This window comes from Pezoporus flaviventris, unplaced genomic scaffold, assembly GCF_033815535.1.
Source record: "Pezoporus flaviventris isolate CSIRO_AGI_PZ_B2104156 unplaced genomic scaffold, CSIRO_AGI_Pfla_v1 ptg000001l, whole genome shotgun sequence".
NCBI classification, from domain to species: domain Eukaryota; kingdom Metazoa; phylum Chordata; class Aves; order Psittaciformes; family Psittacidae; genus Pezoporus; species Pezoporus flaviventris.
The window spans coordinates 22,276,203-22,302,936 of NW_026892549.1; the positions used below are offsets into that span (position 1 = coordinate 22,276,203).

At 44.8% G+C, this 26,734-nt stretch overlaps 2 protein-coding genes across 2 annotated transcripts in view; one reads left to right on the forward strand and one right to left on the reverse strand.

The window, feature by feature from the left end:
* The first annotated feature begins 36 nt into the window (after positions 1–36).
* TACR2 (tachykinin receptor 2) lies at positions 37–12,712 on the forward strand. Its single transcript, XM_061447712.1, has 5 exons — positions 37–3,108; positions 6,926–7,120; positions 10,249–10,405; positions 11,010–11,206; positions 12,517–12,712. Exons 1-5 carry the CDS (start codon positions 2,705–2,707, stop codon positions 12,710–12,712), a joined length of 1,149 nt encoding a protein of 382 aa, XP_061303696.1. The 5' UTR covers positions 37–2,704.
* Positions 12,713–15,081: 2,369 nt separating this feature from the next.
* The window catches only part of LOC133266599 (hexokinase-1), a 39,415-nt gene continuing 27,762 nt past the window's right edge, over positions 15,082–26,734 (reverse strand). Inside the window, exons 13-18 of the mRNA XM_061447975.1 lie at positions 25,740–25,835; positions 24,623–24,722; positions 22,268–22,451; positions 20,073–20,228; positions 19,139–19,372; positions 15,082–18,268 (exon numbers count right to left, since the gene is read on the reverse strand). Of these exons, the coding sequence (XP_061303959.1) occupies positions 18,124–18,268; positions 19,139–19,372; positions 20,073–20,228; positions 22,268–22,451; positions 24,623–24,722; positions 25,740–25,835 (915 nt within the window). The 3' untranslated portion in view covers positions 15,082–18,123. The remainder of the gene's footprint in view (positions 18,269–19,138; positions 19,373–20,072; positions 20,229–22,267; positions 22,452–24,622; positions 24,723–25,739; positions 25,836–26,734) is intronic.

Consider the following 26,734-nt stretch of genomic DNA (forward strand, 5'->3'; position numbering starts at 1 on the left):
CTGACCTTCCAGACCTGCATCTTTTGTTTGCATCTCTCACCCTGTGCCCGGTACTGGGATCAGTGACTCAGCATGGCCTCAAACAATCCTGCCAGTAACAAGAACAGTGAAACCAGCCAAACCCAACCACTGCTCTCAGATAGTCCCTTTCCCTGGTATAACTCCAAAATCATTGGAGAGGCAAGTTTTGCAATAGTCCCAGGCAAGTGTGGCTTTTCTGAGGTATTTGTAGCCTGATTTTGTGAAAAATCATTTCATTTTGCAAGTGAAAAGGCCAACAGCACACGCTAAACTGCTGGCCTGGCTCCAGGATGATAACCTTGCTAATGCACAACCAGCAAATGAATAAAAGGTGTGGGTGTGTATAAACAAAAGCAAGTCTCTGCTGACTTATATGAGGAAATGTTGACCAAAGGGTGCCTGCTCTCCGACTAACACCCAAGTAACAGATCATTGACCAGGGCAGACAGTTGGGTTGAAGGTTCCTAGGAAACAGGGGCACCCTGATCATCTTCAGAGTCAGCTGAGAGAGGTTGTGTTTCACCACTGAAACATCAAAAAGTACAGCTGTTTTTCTAAGCACTTGCTAATGTCCCACTTTCTATAACGAAGACTGATAAAGCACTTTAGCTGCATTCTCAGCTAAACAGCTGGATGCTTTTGCTCATATTCTCCTTGGAACTTGAAGAGATTTGAGAGAGATTAAAAAAATATAATAATCTGAAGAACACTATTAGATGTTAAATTTGTATTGCAAATCATGAACAGCTCTCCTGGACTGTATACAGAAAATGGAAGGTTCATAAGCTGTTTAATGAGGTGTCAGTGGAAGACTTTCAAAAAGAGCCTGAAACTCTTTGCAGTGCATATGAGAAGACACGTACAAGGGTATTTTTGCAGTTTCTGGGTAGGGAAGTGGGTTGGGATTACCTGCAAGGAAGTCCACCATGATGAGAAGGAGATACTGTATGTAGTACTACAGGTATTAATTTCTAAAAACCAAAGCTGGGGTAATACAGTATCAGAGAAGATCTGCTTTAAAGAGTTGCAGAGTTAGGTGGTGGGTTAACTGAAGACTGCCTCCAGAAATTAATGAAGCAAGGAAAGAGTCCAGGCTGAGCTGGTGGAAAAGATCCTGAACTGATAAATACTGCCCTGCTGCTGGGGTGCCTGGCACAGCTGCAGCGCCAGCAACTACCAGAGCTGGAAAACTACTGCCATCCAAGGGCCGTGCACACAGGGGGAGTTTTTCATTTATGTTACTTTCTGAATCCTGAAAACAGGTTTTAATATCTGAAACATTTTCAGCTTCTAGCAGAGCAGGCACAAGCCGGTGCCAAGTACTCTTTGAAATCTCAGCCTTGACGTGTTGCTTATATTTATGTTCTTTACGCGAAGCTGACAGCAAGCAAGAGCACTGTGCTCTGAGCAGAGAAGGGAGCCAGGGGTTCCACTTTCCCATGAGGATCAGATACTCCTTCTTGCATGCATGAGGTCAGTAAGTTTCTACAGCACAGTCCTGGAAAGGGGATGGAGTGGTATGAAGGGGCAATGCCCCTTATTAAGCCCCTCAGCAACACAGGGCATGGAGTCTGGGAGCTGAGGCTTCTCTGGATGTTTCTATGCTGGACAGCAGCTGGAGAAGGATTTCTGGAGCTTTTGGTGAAATCCTGGGTGCCAGATTCCCACTGAAGCCTTACTAGAAGTCCCAGCTCACAAATGCCTCTATCTTGGCATTATTCACCAGTGACCCTTCAAGCACTAACAGGACATGTTGCTGTAATTTAAATAAATTAAATCATACCAAATCTACTAAATATGGCTGGTCGAGACCTAAGGCAGTCGCCATTAAGCAAAATCTATTAAAAATATGAATAAGCCTCCAACTCATTGCAGACAGCAAGACCATCTTGCTAAAACTGTGCTGAATGTATTTTGTTTCATTCTTAGGTGTGCAGAGAGCTTGCAGGAAGCCAGGGTCATGGAAATACAAGGATTGCAGGACTGATAAACCTGGCAAAGTACCTACCCTTGCATTTAAGTCTGTAAAATCCTGGCAGAGCAGCATGTCCATTTCAGAGGTTATTTCAAAACAAGCTGGGGGGAGGGAGGGGAGGAGAGGGAAGCTTTAAGTACCATTTTGCCATGTTTCATTTGATGTCAAATCAGGTGTTTAGTTTTAGCCTGCAAGAGACTCCACCTCCTTTCAAAAGTCCCCTTAAACCCTGCAGAGAATTTATCCCAGCACAGCTCCTGCCTCACCCGTAACAGTTAGATCGGCAAAGAAAACCAAATGTCCTCCGTCCCGCTGAAGAGGATCAAATACCTGGTGCCTTGGAAAACCACTGCTCTCAAAAAGAAGGATTTCCACTTGGATTGAAGTTTTTTCTGGCTTGATATTTCCTTTTACATTTTCTTGGCCCTACAAATAATCTAAAGGAAGAGAGCTGTTCTTTAGTTTTTGCTCTTCAAGCATAGGTTAAAATGCCAGGCAAGGAAGAGTCCCTCGGTACCACTCATCTCCTGAAACTACATTGCATCATTTGGAAAACAGGACGAGAGGACATGAGACATCTCATCCCAATGTCTGTTTAATGGCACTTAGGTCATATGCACGGGGGTTCATAATACCAGCGTCTACTGCAAGAAAATGAGCAGATGCCGGAAGATTTCATTTTATGCTTAGCTGAAGAAAAAAAAGAACATGAGCACATTTTCCATTTTAAATGCTAGCAACATGTCACAAGCTGACTCCCTTGAGGACAGCAGCAATTGGACAGCAGTAACCCAGTTTACCCAGCCAGGCTGGCGAATTGCTTTGTGGGCTATCACCTATTCCTTCATTGTCATCACATCCATCGTTGGCAACATCACCATCATCTGGATTATTCTTGCACACAGGAGAATGAGGACCGCTACCAATTACTTTATTGTTAATTTGGCTCTTTCGGATTTGCTGATGTCCACTTTCAATACCATCTTCAACTTTATTTATGCCAGTCACAACGTCTGGTATTTTGGTGAGGAATTCTGCAGGTTTCAGAACTGGTTTCCCATCACCGCAATGTTTGTGAGCATTTATTCCATGACAGCCGTGGCTGCAGAGAGGTAAGAGGCGAATGGAGAAGATAAGATTCAAAAAATCCACTGTAAGCTGTAAAAAATTCTCACAATACTTTGTGCAATTGTCCTACTCTATCAGGTGCCTTATCAACAAGGTGGGAGGAGGGCCAAGCAAACAGACTGGGGGGTTAGATCCTAGTTATGGTGTGAAAGGCAGGCTCTTCTGGTTTGTCCCTGGTCTGAATCACACTCAAATGCGTAACAAGTGGAAGTGGATGGTGTTTTGTTGTTCCCACATTATGATCACAAATTCTTTCCCAGTCATCCTGCAAACCATTTTATTTATTTTTTTTTTAAACCATGAGAAGGACCCATCATTTGGACAGAGCTGGAGTGATAGGAATATATTAGAGTGCTGAATGTATCAGCATCCAAGATTCTGCTTGTGAGTCCAGCAAACCACCAGAAATAATGGGAATTGGATCTGAAATGTCAGTCTGCTCCAAGAGTTCACAAGAATGACTTATTCCAAGAGGGAGGAAAGTAATTACAATGATTTTGTTTGACTTCTGAAGTAATTTGGCATTTTCATCACGCTCTTTTACATCTGCCAAGTCTGTTTTACTCAAGCTTAAATTTGTGGAGTCTGAATGTGTTTACAGTCCATTGTTAAGCAGCCTGATGCTGTTTTTCTTTTTACTAGAAAGAGGCCAAAAGTCCATGGGAATTTCCTCTTTTAAAGGCAATGGCATGTGAAAGAAGTTGAGGAGGTTAAGCTCCCTTCTAGGCTCTCTGCCCTCCTTCCCCTTATCCTTCCTGTCTGTCCATTACTTCCACTCTCTGCCTGATGCTGGAAACATCTGTATCTTTCCCATCCTATGTCTCTGCTTAACCTGACAGCAAAGGTCTTCCCTGGGGCAGCCTAATACTGAATCTAGAAAACTTGTCAGTCCTTTATCAAGCCCTCCTGTTGACTTTGCAGTTTTCTTCAGGTTTCCCCCATTCCTTATCAAGGATGTGAACCACAGAAGGCCCTCCAGGCTCCCTCAGGAGCAGAGCCAGCATCCCTCTGGAGCTATGCAAAAAGCGTTGCTCCGTGAGTCATTGGGGTCACGTTCGTAACTTCTGTCCTGCTCACAGCTTGGCTCACCCCGGCACGCCCAGCTGCAGGAAGCAATCGATAGACAAATCAAACCAGATAAACAAACTAGCAGGAGAAAGGTGGCTTTGCCCTGTGTGCCTGTGACACCTACTGCGACCCACACTGGAGCTGGGGATATGGCACAGCACAGAGTAGTGGCTTCTGTGGTTACTGGAAGGATTGCTAATAAGAACAGGGATGAGTGATACGTTTATCAGCCTGCAGTTGTCCAGATGAAAGCAAATCCCCGTTTAGAAGTAATGACAGCTCAGTTTCAGACTCAACTACTCTTTTGCTGTTCCTTTTAGTAATGAGTTCCTGGTAACTGCTATTTTATACACGTGGCCTGCCAAAAAATATTTAAAAAACAAAACAAAATCCGTTTCAGCCTGTCCTCATGTCTCCCTACTCTCATTCCTTGTGGACTTTTGGTGAAAGTACCTTTACAGTCATATGGCACGGATCAGAACAAAAACTTGGCATCTCGCTGCAAACCATATTTAGCTATTCTTTGCTTAGCCTTAAAATAGATCCTGACACTGTCTCCTGGAAACTCACGGCTTCCATTTATTGTTATGAGAACTTGCGTCCACTTGGGCTCCGTTGTTTAACTTTGCTAAAACAATGTGTTTTGAAGCGGTTTCTTGTAAGGAAGAAGGCTAAGAAGTGACAGCTCTGTAAGTCATCCTTGTCTGCTGTGGGAAAGGCCCTAGCTATATTGCTCACTGTTGGGTTTACAGAAGACGGAATGGCTGGGTTCAGAAAGGACTTCTGGAGATTATCCAAGCCCCCTGCTAAAGCAGGCTCACCTAGAGAAGGTTGCACAGGATCACAACCAGATGGGCTTTGAATCTCTCCAGAGGAGACTCCACAACCTCTCTGTGCAGCCTGTTCCACTACTCTGCTACCCTCAGTGTAAATAAATTTTCCCTCATATTTAGATGGCACTTCCTGTGTCTCAGTTTGTGCCCATTGCCCCTCACCCTGTCACTGGACACCACTGAAAAGAGTCTGGCCCCATCCTGACCAGGATCTGACACCCACCACTGAGCATATCTGTATGCATTGATATGATCCCCTCTCAGTTGTTTCTTCTCCAGGCTAAACAGACCCAACTCTCTCAGCCTTTCCTTGTAAGAGGGATGCTCCAGACCCCTGTTTATCTCTGTAGCCCTCTGCTGTACCCTCTCCAGTACCTCCTTATCTTTCTTGTACTGAGGAGCCCAGCACTGGACACAGTCCTCCAGGTGTGGCCTCACCAGGGCAGAGCAGATGATCACCTCCCTCGACCTGCTAGCCACATTCTTCCTAATGCATCCCAGGATACTATTGGCCTTCCTGGGAGCAGGGCTTGGAGAGAGGGTAGAGGGAGCATGAGCAGTAGGGGGCAAAGGCAGCCCTGCCACACAAGAGTGGCCAGAAGACCTCAGCAGATTCAGTAAATCCAACTCCAGCGGGCAGGAGCTTGCCCAACTCTCCTTGGGATGCACCCCTGGCTGAATAGGAAAGCTTCCATCCAGCAGCCCAGGTAACACCTTCAGAACCTGCAACTCAGGCTGCTTCAGAAGCACAGTGGGTGGCATCGTTTATACCCAGGATTTGTTTCACTGAGAGCCACAAATCAATTCTAGAGAATATTCACCACTTGATTCATCCCTGACCAGATTTGAGCACTGTATAATACTGCCTACGATGAGCTAAAGAAAAGCAAGGCAACATGAAAATTTTATAGCTAAAAAAGGCTCTGCTGCCAGGCAGCTCTGGCTTACTTACTGTGCTGCCTGTCCATGCAGCCGCCCTCTATCCTGCACCAGCAGCCAGGCAGAGCTCCCTCCCAGTGACCTGGCCAAGAGACAGCACAGAATTTGTCAGATTTTTGCTATGAAAACAAGAAGGCAATTGGCATTTTCCACTTTGTTTTGCCTTTGTAACAACCATGTCAAAGCGTACAGAGAGCATGACAAGAAATGCGTACTTGGTTATGTAGTCATTACGATACCATGCATTTCTACACAGGGAACTTAAAACCAGAGAGCGCCGCAGGCTTGCATGTAATCCAATAGTCAGATGTGCCATGAGGGCTCTGAGCAGGTGTGGGATAAAAGGGTCAGCCTTTCCTTTCCTCTGCGAGCACAAGCACTTGAGCATTTACAGGCAGAGGTGGGTGGCACAAGAGTTTTGCACGGCTAAGAATCAGTGGGGAATAATTCAGGGTAAAGGATACTCAAGACCCCAGTCTGCTGTTGCGATAACATGGGGCATCACAGGAGGTCGACGTAATTTTGGGGAAAAAAAGAGCACTTGGGCCTTTTTTTTTTGGTAGAGGAGGGAGACATGGCACAGTTTTAAACACTACATATCACTAAACTAATATTAACAGTTCACAGCATGAAATTCCAGACCAAGCACATAAAACATTTGAAAAATTAATTAAAAAAAAAATTAAAAACTCCAAGAAAGGCGAATACTTACGAAGACCATATCCAGAAGGCATAGATGGCTGCTTCCTCCTCATACCTTAAACTATTCCCCAAGACTTGCAGCTGTTCTCTTCAGAAGATATTTAGGCCCTTCAAATTATTTATAGCATGGAACCTATCAAAATCTCTCTATAAATAAAGCCCACTACACCATTCTGGTGAGTTTTCACACTTGCTTACACTGTATTTGTTGTATAGATTACCAATGCGACTGTAAAAGCATTACCTGTTTTTCTTGCAGGTACGTGGCAATAATTCATCCCTTCAAGCCCAGGCTCTCTGCAGGAAGCACCAGAGTCATCATAGGGATAATCTGGCTGGTGGCATTTGGGCTTGCCTTCCCACAGTGCTTCTACGCTGAGATCATGATGGACAATGGAACAATAAAATGCATCGTTGTCTGGCCTGATGATGTCGGCTCAAAACACCAGCTCACGTAAGAGAAATGAGAAAACTCCTAATTCATGCGAATGTTAAGTAGGAAATTCATTTCTTCTCCAAACCGTTGGCTACAGGGAGAGCGGGCAGGGTGGAACCACACAGCAGGGGAATGTGGGTGTGAGGCAGGCAATCTAAGCTCAGTTAAAGCCTGCTGTGGAAAAAGCTGCCAGGTGATCACAGCTCAGGGCAGGGAAGGGTGATCTATCCTCCCCTGCTCTGAAAACTGGTTATAAGATCTAGAAACCCCAGATACAGGGCTCGGTGGATTTAAGAGAAACCAGCACAGCCTGGTTCCAAGGATTTTGGATTTTCTCCCTCCATCAGGCAGGAAGAAACTGGGTATCTTTAATGCTGAAAAGCCACACAAATGTGTAGCTTAAAAATCAGGCTGCTCTTTGGGTTAGGGGAGGGGTGGGAAAGAGGAGCATGTTTCAAACATCCTAAGGTTTTATAGATCGACTTATCTGGGCACACATCTGTGCTCCCAAAAGCTCCTGACCCTCACAGCAATTTCCTCCTGCTTTAAAACGTGATTGTTCAGACACATGGAACAAGCCATACCTTGCATTTTAGGGGATGTGCTGTGATTAATTATTATTCAAAGCACATGATACACAGAGTAGTTTGAGAAATTTATCAAGCAAAACATATTTATACTAAGAAGTAATGGAAGAACTGCAGAAAAGAAACAAATCCATTAACAAAATGGAAACAATTTTTCAAACCAAAACAAAGTTCTAAACCCCCCGTGCCTGTTCTTCACTGTGAACTGCTTTTGCCCAGCTGCATGTACCAGGGACATTTTTCCCTTCTCAGTCTTCATTTCTGGCAGACAGCTGGATGCCTCCTATGGTTAGTTATTACCAAATCAACTGTTTTTCACACTAACATGTGCCAAGTTTCAGGAGCTCTATGTAAGTTTGGGTAACTTGCAGCAAATTCAGCCACTGGTGCCCAGTTGTCCCCAGTCGCCAGAGTCACAGAAGAATAAAGAGTAAAATCAGGCTCATGTCATGTTGGGTGATGCTCCTCTCAGGGGTCCTTGGCTGGTAGCCCATGGCACATGCTGGGGAACACAGTGTGCAAGCTCCTGTCGATTAAGAAGGAGGGGTAATAGCTGATTGCTTTTATGTAAGTCACTGATGACTCTTTCATTTAGATGAAACTTAGTGTGGGGTTTATTTCTCCCACAGCCATGGTTTGAAACAAGAATTTCCCAGTATAGTGACAAAACCTCTGCAAATTGGAAAGGCTGGTCCTGAATGTGAATAATGGGGCAGGTTCTTTCTGGGATCCCCAGCTTAGGAGCAGCAGTTCCTGAACGCAGAACATGACTTCATTCACCAGCTTACTCTCCCTGAACAGCCTCAGATTTGCAGGTTGCAGTAGTTCTCCTAAAGAGGAAGTTGGAAGCAGTGCTCCCCAGAAATCATCTTGAGTGATGGAGCTGTTGGGACAGATGCCTGCAATATAGACCACTGAGAAAAAAAGCCATATGCCATTCATGTGCTAGTCCAAATACAGAGGGAAAGAAATATTAAGAAACCCAAAAAAAAAAAAATCAGAAGTGGAGAACTGGGTTCCTCTGTTGACTGTGGGTTCTCAAAATCCTTCATAGTTGAGTAAAAGCAGCCTTCAAGATTTCTAGACTTCCAAACAAAGGAAAATCCTTTTCTGCAGGAAAAATGTGTATAAGTATGATAGAAACAGGTAAAAAAAGACCCAAACAATGTACTGCTGTGACTGCCAGTGCCTGAGAAATACTGGATGCAAAGGGACTGAATCTGTAGAACTTTAACCAAAATAAAGAACTTTAACCACAAGAGGATTATTTTTAACTCGTGACAGGTTAATTTTGCAGCAAAGCAGCACAATTACAACACTAAAAGTTCTTTGTGTCATGTGCCACTTAGGCTCCTATCTCATCCTGCTCCTCACAGGATGGGAACTCTAACAGGGCTTTGCTGATTAGACCTTCAAAAGAGGTACTGCTCTGAGGACAGTTGGGAGAGGTGGAAAACAGGCAGGGACTTGCCATGTTTCACAGATACAATACTTTTCTATATGCAGCCATCACTTTGATATCTGCAAACATTCCAAGCAACAAACACCTCCGTGCACCCCAACACCCATTTCGACAGCCCTCAGCAAAGCAGTGGACCCCGCTCGCTAAGGCAGCAAGTAACTCCAGGGTGTTGTCATGCTGAGAAAGACCATTTGCACCCAGCCTTTTGTGGCCATTGCCAGCAGCGTGTGCCAGAGCCCTCCTGCCTAATCCTAGTTTTTACACTGTTTATGTTAATTTGACAGCTGCTGTAACTGAGTGAGCAGGTTGTTCCCTCCCTATAAATGGTGGTTGCTTAAAATAATTGACCCCCAGCATGAAGGAATCAGCAGAAGCTTGCAGGGTAACGTGGAAGGCTAAGAAGGGCTGAGCTAAAACACAGCCAAAGGAGGTGCCAGCACTTTTGGCTGGAGCAGTAACTGAGTAAGTAGCCTGTTGGTGATACGTAATTTTGTGCACACACACAAACAAAACCAGCCAGCAACACAAATACAGCAATAACTGCCATTCACTTTCTGCATGCTGTAAGCAGGCAATATTCCTTCCTTGCTATCTGCAGAGTCTCACCTGATGGCTTTGTGCACGCTGTTAGCAGCCAGCTACGTCTTGCAGTCCCCGATCCAGGTATTTCCACTGTCGCCAAATTGAGCTGTTGACACCATTGCATTTGTCAAGTTACTCTGTGGTTTTCAGAATATCCCTTTTCAGTATCTGTCATTTAAAGGTTCATATCTTTACAGCACAAGTCTCAGATGTGTCTCTTTCTCGACTGCAGAGGGATAGCAAAGTTCAGTGCTCTCTGGTAAAAAATAAACCATATTACTTCATCTTGAAAGAACAATGAACCCAGTCCAAGCACTAATCGTTACAACACAAGAGAGATGAGCTTCTGCTCTTTACAGAAGTCCCTGTAATGATGTTTGTAGACAAAATTTCTGCTTCTTTATGCTTTGAGGTTGAAGTTAATGGGAGCCAGGCTTACATGTCCAAATGGCAATTTCTGAGAGCCCTTCAAGAGACGTACTGACTATGAAAACGTGCTTGTTCTTCTTTTTCAGGTATCACATTGCAGTGATCGTGCTGATTTATTTACTGCCTTTACTGGTGATGTTTGTTGCGTACAGCATTATAGGAATTACTCTGTGGAGCAGTGCAGTTCCAGGCAACCACCTTAACAGAGCCCGCTATGAACACCAAGTTAATGCCAAAAAAAAGGTCAGAAGTGAAACTTAAAAATAATTACCCTCAACACACCAGTGCTGCTGGCTCCAACTCCAAAATGAAGCTTGCGTTTGATACAAACTCTTGTGGGACTGGGCATGAAAGGTTGACAAAATGTTTTGGGCTGGGGGTAAAGGGCATCACCCAGCAAGTATGAAAAGAAATTGTGATCTATATGTGCCAGCTATCATCCAAGGAAGAAAGGCTCACATCAGTAGGCAGCAGGCCAGTTCCCAGCAGTCCTTAGAGAGTGAAGCCACACAGTGCAGGATAAACCAGGGCAAAACTCTGGACAGGGTGGGAGAGGTTTCAATTCAACAGCAGTTATCTCATTTTCCTACTATAGCTCTCTGATGTAGCTGCAAGCAGAAAGTCCACTCGGTGCACCAGGAATCATTTGCTCTAACTCTCAGGCTGTTCCTAGTTTCCACCATCAGTGCTGGGGTTTTTTGCCCTATCAGCTCAGGTCTACATACCATATGCAGCACTTCAGCAGTAGAAAACAGACCCAACCCAAATGCAGCATTTCCCATTTTCCCAGAAGGCTCATTTGATCACCCAGAGGCCCAGGAATAACACAGTGGTTTTGTTTTTCTAGTTTGTGAAGACCATGGTGGTAGTTGTGATCATTTTTGCTGTCTGCTGGCTGCCCTATCACATATACTTCATCCTGGGAAGCTTCAAGGAAGACATCTACCAGCAGAAATACATTCAACAGGTTTATCTTGCAGTCTTTCTCCTTGCCATGAGTTCAACAATGTACAACCCCATCATATACTGCTGTCTTAACCAAAGGTGAGTAGTGTGCATGTGAGTGAGCAGAGAAAACAAAAATCTCAATCTGAAAAAGCAAAAATCTCTGGAGGTGAGAACAACTGTGATTTTCAACTGCAGTACATAGGCTAAACAGACAATTTATACTCTGCTAATAATGTGAGATGAGCCACACCATGAGATTTTAACTCAACCCTTAAGATTTTCAGCCTCCGAACAAAGCACAGGCAGCAGGCATATGATCAGCACAGCCACTGTTGTACACATTTCCACACACAGACTCCCTTATTTCCAAGGAAGGAGTGAGGAATCTGTAACCCCTGCCACGCATCTGCTGACCTAACGCTGGGCTGGGTTGGCCAACCATTCCTCCCAGACCACCGCCCTCCCAGCACAGCCCTGTGCCCCTCACACAGGGCCTGGGCTCACTCCCGTGGGCAAAGGAGCAGCCCACGGGTGACCTGCCTGGAGTCCCATCCCGGCATGCTGCCGCGAGCGAGGGGCTGGGAGAGCACAACCCCGTTGTGCCAAGAGATGTCCCTCTTGCTCCGTGCTAAGGACGGGCTGCTCCCGGGGCGCTGGTGCGGCAGGAAGTCGAGTGTGGGGAGCTGCTCTGGCTGCCCTGCGGATCTCCATGCGAGATCCTGCCTGCGCATCCTACTGACAGACCTCTCCCTAATCTGCATCTCTCTTTAGCTTAGCTGCGTGGGCAGTGAGCAGTGAGCTTTAAGGGTATTTATTATACACCTTATCCAGCACCTCCAGTGCAGTTTCACCGCGTTTTCACCGGAAAAAACGCCTAACTGCAGGGTGATGCAAGGAAGCTCAGTCCTTAGGAGCATTTCTAACAGCATCCTGCCCATAAACTCACAAAAGGCGGAAGCTTTGCAGCCCATTCAGCCGATCTGCACTTGAGGCCAAACATCCAAACACATCCTTCTCCTCTCAGAAAGCAGAGAGCTTCCTCATTTAATTATTCATGATTTTTAAAAAAGCTTCCAGTGGGAAAGCACACGTATTTTCCTCAGATTCTACACTTCTCACAAACGCTGCTATCAGCATGGTCATCACCGTCTACTGAGCACATCAGACATCCTGCCATTCCACTGATCATATATATTTACTTAAAATATAAGGAAATCTGATCATGAACTATTGCACTCCTCCTCCATGGTTTTATACATTTAGCGTTTCATCTCACTTCTTTGATTTCAATAGAAATATTTTATTTGCATGGACATTCAGAGGTAAAACCAAGTCATGCATTTGCTCTTCCTCTGTGCAATTAAAAAGATGAATTCACCATTTCATTTCTTTTCTTGCATGTACAGGTTTCGTTCTGGCTTCAAATTAGCCTTCCGGTGGTGTCCATGCATACAAGCAACTGAGAAAGACAAACTCAAACTCACATCCCCATCTCTTTACCAGACAACCCACAGGAAGTCAAGAACAACAAGTTTTGATACAGAAACTCAACTGAATGAGAAGGAGAAGACATCATTTACCCCCACCCAGCTAACACTCTGATTTTCTCCTCCTGTTTCTGGCTCTATCCTAATTCAGAATTCCAAGGCAGCAGATTTGTAGAAGCCTGAAACTGGTCTTTTTTCTGGAGCAAGTGTTTCTGTCAGGATGTTTTTATATGCCATCAGCATTGAAAGCACCCTACTGATAATGCTTATATCCACATGGGCCCAAATATCACCCAGCTATGGATACAGGTTCAGCTCTCTCCTACACCACCAACTGCAATACAGAACACAGAGAGCTTGCCCGTGAGGTCAAAAGAAGCAGCAAAGCAGACCTGAGGCACTGCCAATCACTAGAATGATCAATTATTCTCTTCCAGATGGCGACCTCCTTTCTGTTCCACCAAGACACTTAAATCTGGAAAAGGGGTGATGAAGCAGAAAGGCTGGGGCACATTTAGTCCAGTTTGGATGAACCCTTGGGGCTACGTGTGCAGCTAAGTCCCATGGCCCAGCAGCCCCATGGTGGACATGACTGTAGAGCAAAGGCAAACGCTAACACATCCGGACTCAAAAGCCTGCCCTGAAAATTTTCAATTCTGAGTCTCATGCCTGCAATTTCATCAGCACTGTCCCACATCAGTTCCAAGTGACAAACAGTTACTGAAGATGTCTTCGTTGGATGCATTTCTATTACCTTGTATCAAAATGTCATTTTCCTATTAAACTGTGCCCAAGTGATTTCTCCAACTTCACATTGTTAATTGTTGTGCCTAATTTGGAAAGTGAGAGTCTCTGAAGGGTCAGTAGCCTGGTGTGTGATGCTCACTGGCTTGGTCAGGGCTTGTGGTTACAATCTGAATCCGCCTCCTTTATCTCCTCTTAGTCCTAACAACAGTCTCCCCATCGCTGTCTCTTCCCAGATAGTCCCCTTCTCTTCACTTTCCAGACTTACCCCGTATTTATTGTCACTATTCTTCTCTTTTCAGATATGAAAATAAAGGCTGAAATACCATCTTCAAAGCCTGAGTTATTATGTGCAGGTATGCAAATCAAGAGAAGCTGCAATATAAACATATATAAAAGTAATACAGCATTTAATACTGGTGCGATACTTAGCACCTCAGAATCACCTTCACCTTTCATGACAAGTTTGTATATACTATCACAGAGACATACATTAGTATACAAAAAACTCCTACAATGTCGATAAGATCCAGTTATTTAAAATATTTCACCTTGCTCTGTGAAAGCAAAACTACAAAGGATTAAATTCTGCAGTAAATTCAGAAAAAAGATTGTGGCTTGAACTGCAAGAGTACTCGGGGACATGACTTCTCCACTTAACCTGCCTCACGTCCCTGGCTGCTGTGGAGAACAATTATGTCACAAACTTGTCTCACTAATGGGACAACAGAGCATAGGGCTGTATGCCCTTCTTAGAGAGCTCATTATTTTAAACCATTCCAGCAGGTAGTGTCTAATCTAGAAGTTATCTGTCCAGCCCTCTTAATTGGCCAGCCTGCTCTTCCCAAGACTGTACCACTGGTGCACACAAGGGAGAGGAAGAGCAGAAAGAGGCATTTAGAGCCAGCCATCCCTGAGCCTTTTTTGAAGGAAGTCAAAGCAATTAGGAAGGGATGCTCTGCAAGGCACAGATCTCTGGGATCAGACTAGAGGTTGCAAAGACTCTTGCTCCAAGGAACTGAATGGCACATGCATGCAGAGTTCGCTATTTCATATACATAAGCTGTACTTCGCCCATGCTCAGCCAATGTAATTGTAAGGCCTTTAAACCCTTTAAATCCTGCAGCTTTCTAACGCAAATCGTCTTAGACCAAACAGGCCTATCTTCAGCATCACAGCTTCCATCATACCTTAACACAGCCAGCAAGAACTTATTTCAGATGCCCAAATGTCACAAGTGTGCTGGCAGTCCCTCCCCTGTACAGTCCCTGATAGTCACCAATGTTTTCTGACAGCTCAAGGCATCTTTCTCCCTTGTTGAGATTCAGGAAGCAGAGGATTGATGATATCTTCAGGTCACAAGTGAAAGTCCCTGTGCCCTGAAGGACTCACACTGCAGATCCTGAAAAGTTACTCTGGTAAAACCAGCAAGAGTTAAGAAAGCAGAGATGCTCTGAGCCCTTGTTAGATAGCGCAAGGCATGCCAAGGCAGACTACAGTACTTCTGTGATATATGGGGTAAGGGGAACACCATGCTCCATAGTAAATACATGCAATTCTTCATATAAATGTGATTAAATAATGTGCAGCAGCAAAACACCTCCGGGTCAGCAATAAATCCCTCCTCTGCACAGTCACTTCTACTCTAAGCAGCAATGGAGTTCCTGCAGCCAGCAAAGAATAATATTTGGAAAAACTAATTTTTATGGCAAAGGAATGAACAAAAAGCACAAAACGGGGTTCAGAAGTTCAGAAACACTTTATTTTGCCTTCTGCTATTTTCTTAAGAAAACAAAACTAAACAAAGTCTGCTTGTTTTAAAACCCATTCAAAAGGCTTCTGAGAGAATCCCCAGAGGAGTAAGGAGCAGATAACATTACAACAGTGGTATGCAAATGGTCTTTTCCCCAGGAAATATAAGATTCTGTGTTCATATTGCAGTAATTACATGTTAACAATTAAGAGGACTAGGATTTTCTTCACCAAGCCTAAAAGCTTTAAGTAAGACATCTCAGTCATTGCTTGGATAACACTGGAGACATTTCTTCAGACATTATAGCTTGTGATTCACTTGGAACAGCTTCCTAGAGGTAAGAAGTAGTCTGGAAATGGAAAGCCCACCAGATCTCCCTTTGAAAAAGAACTGCCGTGTCTTATCAACTACATCATCTATGGTCCACAATAGGAAGAATTGTGCTGTTAGAAACACAAACTCACACCCTAGTTGTTATGGGCTGGAGCCAATAAACAAAACAACCTATGCCAGCATCTTCAAAATTCAGTCATCCCAAGACCAAGCTTAACTTTCACTTCTCATTCATCCTCTATCCTGCACTGACCCAAGCCCTCAGATGCTGAAGAGCTCCAAACCCAGGTCCTTTGGGACAGCTCACACTACCCCTGTAGCACTGCTGATGGCAGGCATAAGATTTGCAAATATTCAAGCAGTTAAAATGCAACATGTCTCCTGCACCCAAAAAAGTTTCTCACCTTCTTCTGTCTCCTATTTGGGGTCATAGCTGCACATGAAGGGTGTCAGCAACTATTTAAGCTGTAATATAAAATGGGTTATTGGAGAAGCACAGCTTTAGTGTGTGTGCAAAAGGGTCCTTCAAAAGCAACTCCATCACAGGATGCGCAAAACAGCAGTGTATGAGAACCTAACACTGTGATTCTGCAAACATTAAGCCTATGCACACAGGGAGTGTAACAGACTCTGATATGCATCAGACTTCTCTGGGGACACAGCGACTGTAACATATCCATCACTGTGTATCTACCTAATAACACTGGTTTTGGTGCAGTGCACTGAAGTTTTCCTGCACTGCAGATCCTCCTGCATGAGATGCACCCAGACAAACTACATGTCCCTAAGACTTGGGCATTGTCAGCTCTGTGCCTCTGCTGAACTACATTAGGAAACACGAGGCATAGGGACCTGGGTAAAATCCACCCTATTTGAACCTGACCCCGAATACCCGGGAATAAAAACACACACACAAAACACAGGCACCACTGGGATTAGTCTGCAGCTCTCCCTACACAATAGCTTTTCCCAAAGCACTAAGCCACCAGCCAACAGCACCTCTTCCAGAAAGAACCACTAAACACCAGTTAACGCACATCAAAAAAAGTTTAATATTTTCACAAATATCACGTAACACTAGTACCAGAGCTACTAGTGTGCAAAGTAAAAAGACTCTCTACCTTTCCAAAACCACTTAGGCATGCGATTTTTCAGGTAGACACACACTTAAAGCTGCAATGACTGTGACTTACGTGTTACTTTACAACATTCACTCACAGTGCACCATAATGTGTATTGAAATGATACTGATAGGGCAATCCAAATCTTAGGGGAGTGGAACAAGGACAAAGAGGAATAGCCTGCAAATTTCCATCTACTTTCTGCAGGGAAAGGCAGCAGGGAAAACCATGCAGACATCTCAAATTCATTTTTGGTAGAAGAGCAGGAATTAAGAACTACTGTGTGGTCTCCCTCGTTGCAGAAAGTGGCATGACTTGCAAATGTTTTCAACTGCAATGTTTTTTAACTGTGTCTCAATTTAAGTAATGTGACTGGTATGCAAATATAATAATGGCACTGACTCGACAGAGGACAGTATACACCAAGTGTATATGATCTTTGCTGTTGCTTTAAACCTTGGGATAAGCTGGGTCTGATTTTGGCTTTCTGGTTTGTTTAGTTTGCTCACCCAGGTCATCAAAGGCAAGATCAAAATCAAACCCTCATATTCCTTTCTGATCACTAACTCTAGCTGCATGTTTGTGTTTTGAGTGGCAGCTTAATTAACACTATTAAAGATTAAAGCTTTGTGTGGAAGCAAATACCCATTTAAGGCGAGACGGAAGTATACACATCCGAGTGACACTGACTAGGCTGCAGATTCAGAAGAAGGGCAGCTGTGGTGCCCTGATCTAGACTGACAAGAAGAGATAGAAAATAGTTTTTATAAGAACTCTTAAACAGAAAAATACAGCACAACCCTCATAGAGACCATAAACCTACCAGTTTCCCAGCTCTGGAGATTTGGATTACCCCAACCACCAACCACTTTGTTTTAACTCTTTAGGGATTTCTTGCTGAGATGTGACAGATTTCACCCAGTAACACAACACTATTCACAGAAGCAATGGGAAATACCAGTGGAATCAGATCTGTGGGACAAGGGCATTTACTTTTACCATGACAAAACAGGCATCAAGGAAGCAAGTAAGTCGCACTGTCAAGTCCCACTATAGTTACGTGCGTGCACAGTGCTGACACACCATAATGTTTTCACAATCGCTTTAGACGAAACAACAGCAGGTAGATATGCAGGAGGGAACTGTTGCTTCCCCTTCACTGAAAGCATCAACAACCAGGTCTGGTGGGCAGTGTGCTGGCAGTGCGCTTATCAGGGATGCTGCAAAGAACACATTTGGTACAATGCAACGGTAGCTCTCAACTTGGGGGTAATTTTGTCTTAGACAACAACTGATTTTTGACAGCTGCAGAAATTATAGACTGATTTTTCCATGACCTACAGATGGGGAAGGTACCAACAAGGTGAATAAGAAACATGCAGACTGGGGTCCAGAAACAGGAGATATTATTAACAGCACACATTCTATCTTGTATCCTACTTTTTATGTCATTAGCTGTATTTTCTTTTTCCCCGATAAAGCAGTGAGTTCTGGGTTTTTACCAGTTCTGACTATGCAGTCGCTGCTTTATGAGAAAGTGCTCACAAGACAGAATCGGGGCCACGATTGTAGAGTTCAGTTTTGCTCGGCATCGCGAAGCCTGCATCCCACTGCTGTGATGAGTGCTGCCCCTTTCCCGCTACCATCTTCTGATAGCAGGAAGGTCACATCGCAGTTGGGTGCCAGGTCTTTGACTGTTTGGTGCATGATCCTTGAAAAGCTGTAAAAAGAAACAATGGCAATGGGTGAGGGAGGTCCTACACCTACAAGAGTGTAGCACTGCCACAGGCCTTTACAATGCCCCTCCCTTAACTGGGGAAAGAATTAGGACTGTCATGGCTTAACCTCAGCCAGCATCTAAGCAGCACACAGCCACTCACTCATCTCCTCCCCCCAGTGGGATGGGGGAGAGCATCAGAAATGTAAAAAGCGAGAAAACTTGTGAGTGGTTCAGATAAAGACAGTTTAATGGGACAGACACGAGGGTGGATTTGAAGACTGGGAGCAGTGGGAGTTAAAGGAAAAATGCACTTGCATCCCACCCCTGCCTGTCTGTCTTTGTGGGGTTAACCCAGATTGCTAGTATCACAGCAAAGGGGAGAGAAGATATCACACACAGTTGTCTCATTCCTACACATCTCTCTCCATGCACACCAGACAGGGGCACTAGTCCTCTCCTCCTCCTGTTGCAGACTCTTTTAGACTCCTGTTCTGACCTGCCATTGCTTTGCAACCACCCATTTCTTCTGCACACTCAACAGAAACATCTTGCAAAGAGGCACCAGGCATTTCAGCACTGCTCTCTCATTGCCTTTGCATAGCAAAGAGATCCTTCCCTTGCTATGCAGTTTCCAACATGTTCAGCAAGCTGTGTCCCCTTCAGTTTGTCACTGCCCCAAGGATCCTTTCCAATTCCTTCTTGTCCCTCTTGTTGCCCTTTAGAAAGCCCTGGCCCCCCATATTTAAAACTTTTAAACAAGCTCTTATCCTAGCAAATAAAAGAGACCAGTTTGGTGCATCAAGAAAAAGGATGTACAAGCAACAAGCTACAGATCACAAGCAAATACATGCGGAGAAAGTGAATACTTACTGTGGATGTAGTTTGTACAGAGTCCCATCCACACCAACCGTTATCTCCAGGTGCTCTAATCCTCTGTTCTCCCTAATTTTATCTACCATTGCAGCCATTCCAGCACCGCATAACTGAGCTGCTCGCCTTGACACCGCTCCGCACACTGTCTTCACAATGATACTGTCATCGCAGGTGCTGTTGAGCCCCAGCTGCTGGAGGATGGCTCGCACCTGCAGCAAGGCTAACCTGTCACTGCAGATGCAGAAGAGCACAGTGTTAAAGATTTCCCTCAGTCAAGCCACTGCCACAAATCCACTGTATTGATGGCTGCATCCATGCATCCACACCAGGCAGAAGCCTTTCCTACCGGTGCAAGAGACCTCAGGGAGTGCAAATTCGTTCACAACAGCACCATTCTGCAGTGTAGGAGAGGGGTACAAGACAGCAAAGGAGGTTCCAAGTCCAGCTCTGCAATGCCTCCCTTTCTCTTTTCTTACCAAAGGGCATTTCAGGAAGATACTTTTCATGCCCACCTCAGGGTTCTCCCTCCCTTAAAGACTGAACAGGCTTTGAGATTGCTTTGAAATACAGTGTCCAATCAAGACACAAAAATATCCAGTAAAGAAATCCTCATTCAGTACAACAGCTATAGCTACACACACACAAGGGGCACAGGAGAATGGCTTGATTTCCAAGCAAGCAAATAAAATAATACAGTAAGGGAACCCCTGACAGCTCTTTCCATGATTTAGCAGTAAGCATGACTAGGAATTCAGATGATGTTGCAAGCAGTCCTCCTACAAATGCGCAGCCTCTTACTGAAGCCAAAATTATCTCTGGAGAACCAAGCAATACTCTCCCGCTGTCCCTCCCCTCTAGCACTGTCATCTCATGACACATGACTACATAATGTTAATTCACTCTAAAACAGCCTCCTGTGCAGTGTTCTTACCTCTCAATCTGAGAAAGGAACTTGGTTTCAAAGATGTGTCTGGTCTTCAGTGTCTCTGAAATCTGGCCTCTGAACAGGAATCCCCGTTTAGTGAAGTCAATCAAAATATTGCGGACTATTTCCCCCAGGTACATCCCACTGATCATTTTCTCATACCTGTAATGAAAGACAGCAGCACAGCTCAGAGGGACACTGCTCACATTTGCAAAGGCAGCAGCATTGCAGCTGTATTATCAAACAGGCGTTCTGCCCATGCACACGCCTGCGTATAGACTGTGTATTTCATGTCCCAACAAAAAATGGCCATTTACTAGAAAAAATGGGAAAGAAAAAGTATGAAGAGTCAGTGGGAAGCCTTGTGAGCCCATGTACATACACTTCACCTGTTCCTCACTACCACGTTCCCCCAGCCAGGCTGTTGTTAACAATGGCTGGTATTTCTACCAGATGGAAGAAATGAAAAACTGCCACCAGAGAGCAGAACCATGCTCAGATGAAAGCCAGATTTGCCATGTGTTCTCCAGTGACAGCTCTGAGTAGACCCCAGGGAAAACATATCTCCACTGCACATTTGGGAGCCCTCTTGAAGCATGGCTGAGACCTTCAACAAAAGAAATGCTCAGTGGCTCTGTGCAGCAAAATTACAGGAAAAATCACAATGTAGTTGCTGCAAGTGCAGCGTTTTTATGGGAATCCTGTGCTGCAAAACCCTGGGAAATGTAAAAGATATGAAAAGGTACGTCCAGCATGTTCACCGAATCACTGCCTTTTAAACTAGCAAGCTGGGTGTCCATGGTTGGTTTAAGCTTTTCAGTTATTTCCAGCACCCGTTTCTAGTATGGAACCAGTAGTCCAGAAACCACAGGAAGAAACCAAGCTGTCCTGACTTTGTACACAAGACCCAAATTTCCCATGCAGGTCTGCCCCCAGCATAGAGAGGGAGAATATTCTCCATCTGCAGATCTCTTCCAAGCACACGACAAGGAGTGGCCCATGACTGATGCCTGGCAAAGGTACATGGCAGCCCTGTGCTGAGGAGGGCAGAAGTCTGCTTTGCACTCCTTCCCCTCCAGCATCATTCTGGTTGGAAGGGAACATCTGGGGGTCTGTTAGTTGTGCCATTACCAATGAGCAGTGAACACTTCCACTTCTTGAAAAGTGCATTCATTAAAGCATCCTTTATTTCACTTCCTGAAGCTCTAAAGCAGGGTTTCTGCCCTGAATTGAAAGGAGCCCAGCGTGCCAGCCCACTGGAAGCAGGCCACGCAATCCATTTAATACTATGAGCTCTCTCAGGCTTGTACCCAGCAAGTGTCCTCCCTGTTGAGTGCCTAACTCTCTCTGGAATAAATTAATCCCCCTGGAAGTCTCTGCTAATGCCTTTGGGTTCTTACTCCATGCCAACTCTGCTGCTGCATCAGGCTTGCTCAGTGTCAGCTTGAGCCCTAACTTCTAAAGAGCTTCCCAAGGGACCTTCCAAGTAGTCTGCATCCCCCAGGTTTTCAGGCAGATTTACTCTGAAAGCTCCTGGCATCAAAGCATTGCTGCAGAGAAATTATGAAGAATTGTAGTCTGGGCACGCACCAGTCACAATCCAGTTTTATCAGTGCTGGGTACACCTCCCTGTCAGCCTTTTCTTGAAGGGGACAGGGAAGAACTTGCCCAGACAAAAGCTAGACCCCCAAAAAGCAAACTCCAGGGCCAGTAATTAAGGCAGGTCCTCTAACATGATGTCCAGAAAACTGCTTGAAATAAGAGCTAGCTACAACTGCTAGAAAGCTCCTGAATGTTTTACAGTGAGCAGCTCCAAGCTCCAACCATGCTGGCTGGTCTAAGCTGAAGACTTCTAGAGGCAGAGCCCCCTACAAAGAGTTCACCTAAAAGAGATTAAACTGAAACCAAGAACAAAGGAATGACAAGCCATCTTAACTCCCTCAGTACAACACAGGATGTAAAAAAGGGTCTCTTAGTAATTTCAAAGCTCTTGAAGTTCTCACCAAAAACCCTGCTGAAGTCCCATGGAAGCAAATAAGCTTCATAAAAGCACAGAAGAGGGAGACATCATGGGACCGCAGTGCTGCAGTAATTTTCCATTCTTAACCTCTGCCTTCTCTGACTAGGAGAAATCAAATTCTCTCTTAAAAGCATTTCAGGCAGCCTGGCTTATACTTAACACACCATTTATCCTGCAGTACCTTTGCTTTCCAGCATTTAGTGAATAGTCATCAACTGCTTTGTCATATATTGTCCTGATATCATCCAGGCATCCATTATCCCCAAATGCTCCCCACTCTGTGTTCACGCACATCCGTCCTTGCTCACCATCCACCATCTCTATGTTTCTCATCTCTTCCATGTAACAGGCATTGCTGCCAGTTCCTGAAAAAAGGAAATACTGAAATTACTCTTTAGAACAAAACAAGCTAGAACAAGCACGACAGCCCTGACAACCCTTCTGGGGGATGTTGAATGTGCTTTTTCTGAATGAAGAAGTCAAATTATCATTTGAAATGTCACCAAAAAGTCACACTCTTCAAAAATCCTAAATTGAAGGAGAATATTATGGCTATGGTGCGCTGCTTAAGATGGCTCACAGAGGACTCCTACCCAGGCCAGCTGGGCTGAGGGTCCCATGCTACAGGGAGGAGCAGGGAAGTGCCAAGGAACAGGGAGTGTCATTTTTTGGCACACCAACCTTCATGCACTACTGAATCCAAAACCATAGCCAGCAGCCAGCTGGATTTTGAAGTTAGGAGCCACCTTCCACAAAGCCCAAGGCTCCACAAAATTCAGGGGAAAATTTGCCGAACTGAAAACCTCAGCAAGTTCTGCGGCACAAGACAAAAGAAAACCCCAGGGGTTTTACCAGCTAACTGCAGGGTAAGCTCAGATTTTGCTTGGGGCTGTTTTTTTGTTTTTTTTTTAATCAAATTGCTTAAATAGCTTCTCCAGCAGGAAGGTTACTTCCATCTTGAAATGATGCCATATCAGATTCTGCTTGAAGGAGATCCTAAGGAGTGTGGCAATTACAAAGTGCTCTATGTACCCAGAGGCCTTAGGGAGCAAAGACTTACTAGCAAAGAGGCAGCTTTTACTGCTACCTGGAACAAAGGTTTTCTTGAAGTTGCCTACCAAACTCTTATGCATCACACATTCTGCACCAATTATAAAAGCAAGTCTGTTTTCCTTTGCAATTTTTCTAGGGTACTGTATCAATAAAGTCTGAGCAAAACTAGATCCTCCCACAGTACTCCCCTGCTGCAGGAATGCTGAGCCACAGCACAGGGTCTGGCAGGGAGGGGAGGAAGTCTGGGCTTGCAGACCAAGACCCAGGTTTGCAGGACCAAACCCAGTAGTAGACCATCAGCACTGGCCAGCCTCCCAACTCCAAATCTCACTGTTCAGAATGAGGTAAGTAAGGGCTGCCTGAATATGTGAATACCTATGCAATACAGACTGTTTGACTGAGAAGCTTCTAGATGATCTCCTGTTGCCAGCAGATGAAAAGCAGAGACCTGGACTCATCAGTGGCAGCTTCCAAAGTACTCAGCAATGGAGACTAAGGCATTGGCTCTCCTGGGCAGGACAGGCAGCACTGGGCAGAGACAGGGCACCAGCATGATGTGAACTTGCCCTTGCAAGAATATTTTTCCCTGACAAGCAACAGCAGGAAAGTTCACGCACCTCCCTGCACTGAGGACAGCAGGACAACTAGCAGGCTCATGCAGCTCCTCAGCAAGCACCATCAGTCTAGCCAAGGCAACTCAAGCAGGGCAGAGGAAGCTGTTGGAGCCCTGGGGATTTCACGCTTATTATCCCAGATGTACCCAGGCCACCTCCAGTGCCCTGCTTTGCACACAGGTACGCTGGCTGGACAGCATATCTGGCAAGGCTGCAGCAGACGGTCCTCAGAGAACGTTCTCAGCTCCCCAAGGACACACTGTCCTTCCTGCAGGGAACTCTGTCCCTGAAAACACACCGCTGACAGAGCTGCGCAGACACGACTTCCTACCCACACTGCACTGTGCTGATTCATCCTGGACATTTTCCAGCTGTCTGGAGGAGAAATTGGTGGCATTTGATTTTCCTCCAAAGCCACCTCACAACTGAAAGCATTCTTAAAGCTTGCAGGTGCCTCATCCCCTTCTCTCCCATTGAAAACTGTGGGCTACCTGACCATACTGGCAGGGAAACTCTGACAGGCTAAACTAACAAAAGGAGCTGGTGAGGCGGAGTCCACATTTGCTCACTTAACAAGCAGCAAAGTGATTTTCCCAGATAAAACAGGCAGGATCTGATCAGCACTACAGGCTGTGCTTGTATCTCAGCTGATCATGGACAGACCTAACCTGGCTGTTGAATTTCATTCCTAACTCCTTCTTGCAGCTTACTTCTGAAGGGGTAGCTGTTAATCTCAAAATCTTTCACTCCTGGACACCCCAGATATATTTTCAGTTAACCTCAGGGATGTGTCCATAAGAATACAGACAGACAAGTTGACATGCTGTTTAATAAGAAAGTGCCAAATAAAAAGCAGCTCTAACACATACCCACAATGAGTCCAATTTCACAGTTTGGGTCTTCATAAGCACAAGTCATCATTGTGCCCACTGTATCATTCACCACAGCCACCACATCCAAGTCAAACTCCTTTGGAAGACAGAAATACAACAGTGAAAACTTTAGAGCAACTCCTCACACCAAAGGGGACACAAAAGGAGCACACCAAAGGGGGAGCCATGAAAACACACTGGAAACAACTGCAAATACCAGCATGATTTTACACATGCAAAAATAAGAACTTAATCTTCCAGCAGGTACTAAGGCTCTTCGCACACTCTACATGAGATAGACTATGTCTTCAGAAGAAAGTATATTCCTGTATATATGTTCTCTTTAGTTCAGGTAAATTTAAGTACAGATCTTGCGTATAGACACATGATACAGGGCTATTGCCATTCTGTATTACAGTGGTGCAGTAGCAAATCCAGTAGTAAAAGTTTTAAATCTCTTTTTCACTTCCTGATAGAAATTCTGCAAAATTAGTGATCTCCTCAGGCTACTTTTCTTCCCTTCTTAGAAAGTTTCAGCTAAGCTGCTTGAGGATTTTTCAAGATCAAGAGCTGGGGCGGGGGGGGGGGTAGGGAATGGGAACTGTCATTTAGGGTACATTTAGGGTACACTGACATGCAGTCAGTCGCTATATTGAAAATTCCTCCTTTCTCCATGCTCTGATGCAGTGAAAACTGCCATAGGGTTTGAAAGAAGTCTTGAAAGTTCTGCCAAATTTGGAAAGTTAGAATGATGAGGGAAAAAAACCAAACCCCAAGCAATAAAAGCAAATCCCCAGTGTAGCTCATTTTGAGAAGCAATTTCAGTTTGGTGGCTGAACTCTCCCATTTCCACTGTGTACTCTCTAGACTGTCCTATGTCAGTCAGGCTACATGTCAGCACCAGAGCCAGCACAGCCACATGGCATTGGCAGAGCTATACCTGGACCTGCTGCAAGGCAAACACCTTCTGTCATGTACAGGAGGCACAGCCCATGTCCTCAAAGCACACAAACCCTATGAGAGGAAGCCAGCCTGACCCATGAGATCTGTCAAGTATGGAGGCAAGGGAGAAGTAGGAGGTGAAAAAGAAAACAAAACCAGACAAAAACATTACCTCTCTCCTTTTAATTCCTTCTCTAAGCAAATACACCACATCCTCTCCCTCACAGTCTGTAGCTTTGAAACCTTTTGTCCAGTTGAGAAGGATACCCTAAAAAATGAAAGAAAATAAGTTATCAAATTTCCTGCTGCATTACAAATTGCTCCCAGAACCCTACAGTCCTCTAAGGGATGATAACTGAGCATTTCTATCTGATAACTCCCCTGTATTTGCCTGCCTCACCAAACCATAAAAGCACAAAATCACAACGCCTCACACAGGTGATCAGGGGAAATCACACAATTCTGACCCCACATCCCAGGCAATGGCCATGAATATTTGTGGCCAGCTGGTACATGGACTCATAGGGACCCTCAGGTCATAGGAGGTTCTCCAGGATTCACCAACATGGGTGCTATGTTTTGTTGAACAACTTGTCTTCTCTCTCCATCGCACTCCAAAGTCTCCCTGGCTTGACCCAGCCTCCTGTCATCAGCAGGGTGGCAGTATTTTAGAGCTGGAAATTTGAATGCTGCTCTGAACATCACTGCCTATTTCCCCCTTCCTTATATATGAATAGTCAACTTATTTTCACTAAGACTAGAATGTTACTCTGCACACTTGACTTTTCAAACGCTTTAGTATTAGGTTATACAGAAAAGCCTCTATGAAAAGGAGTATCTTACTATATGTGAAATTTGCATCTAAAATTACTAATCATGCTAGATCTCCAAATTTCCAGAGCAATCAAAAAAACTATAAAAAAGTGTGTCACAAGGTATGTCTTTTCCTAAAAAAAACCACAGGAAACTATTTACAGCTGCACAGGTGAAGTTGGTGGAAGTAAGCGGCAGTGAAGAAGTTAAACATGAAAGTGAAAAGAATGTCCCACTTGACAGGGACATGCTGTAGGCTACACTGTCACCCTCAGAGTGACATAGCCAAGCAAGCCCTGGTCCATCTGGTCCATACAGTGAGACGAGATCAGCTGGGAACAGGCACTGGCAGCA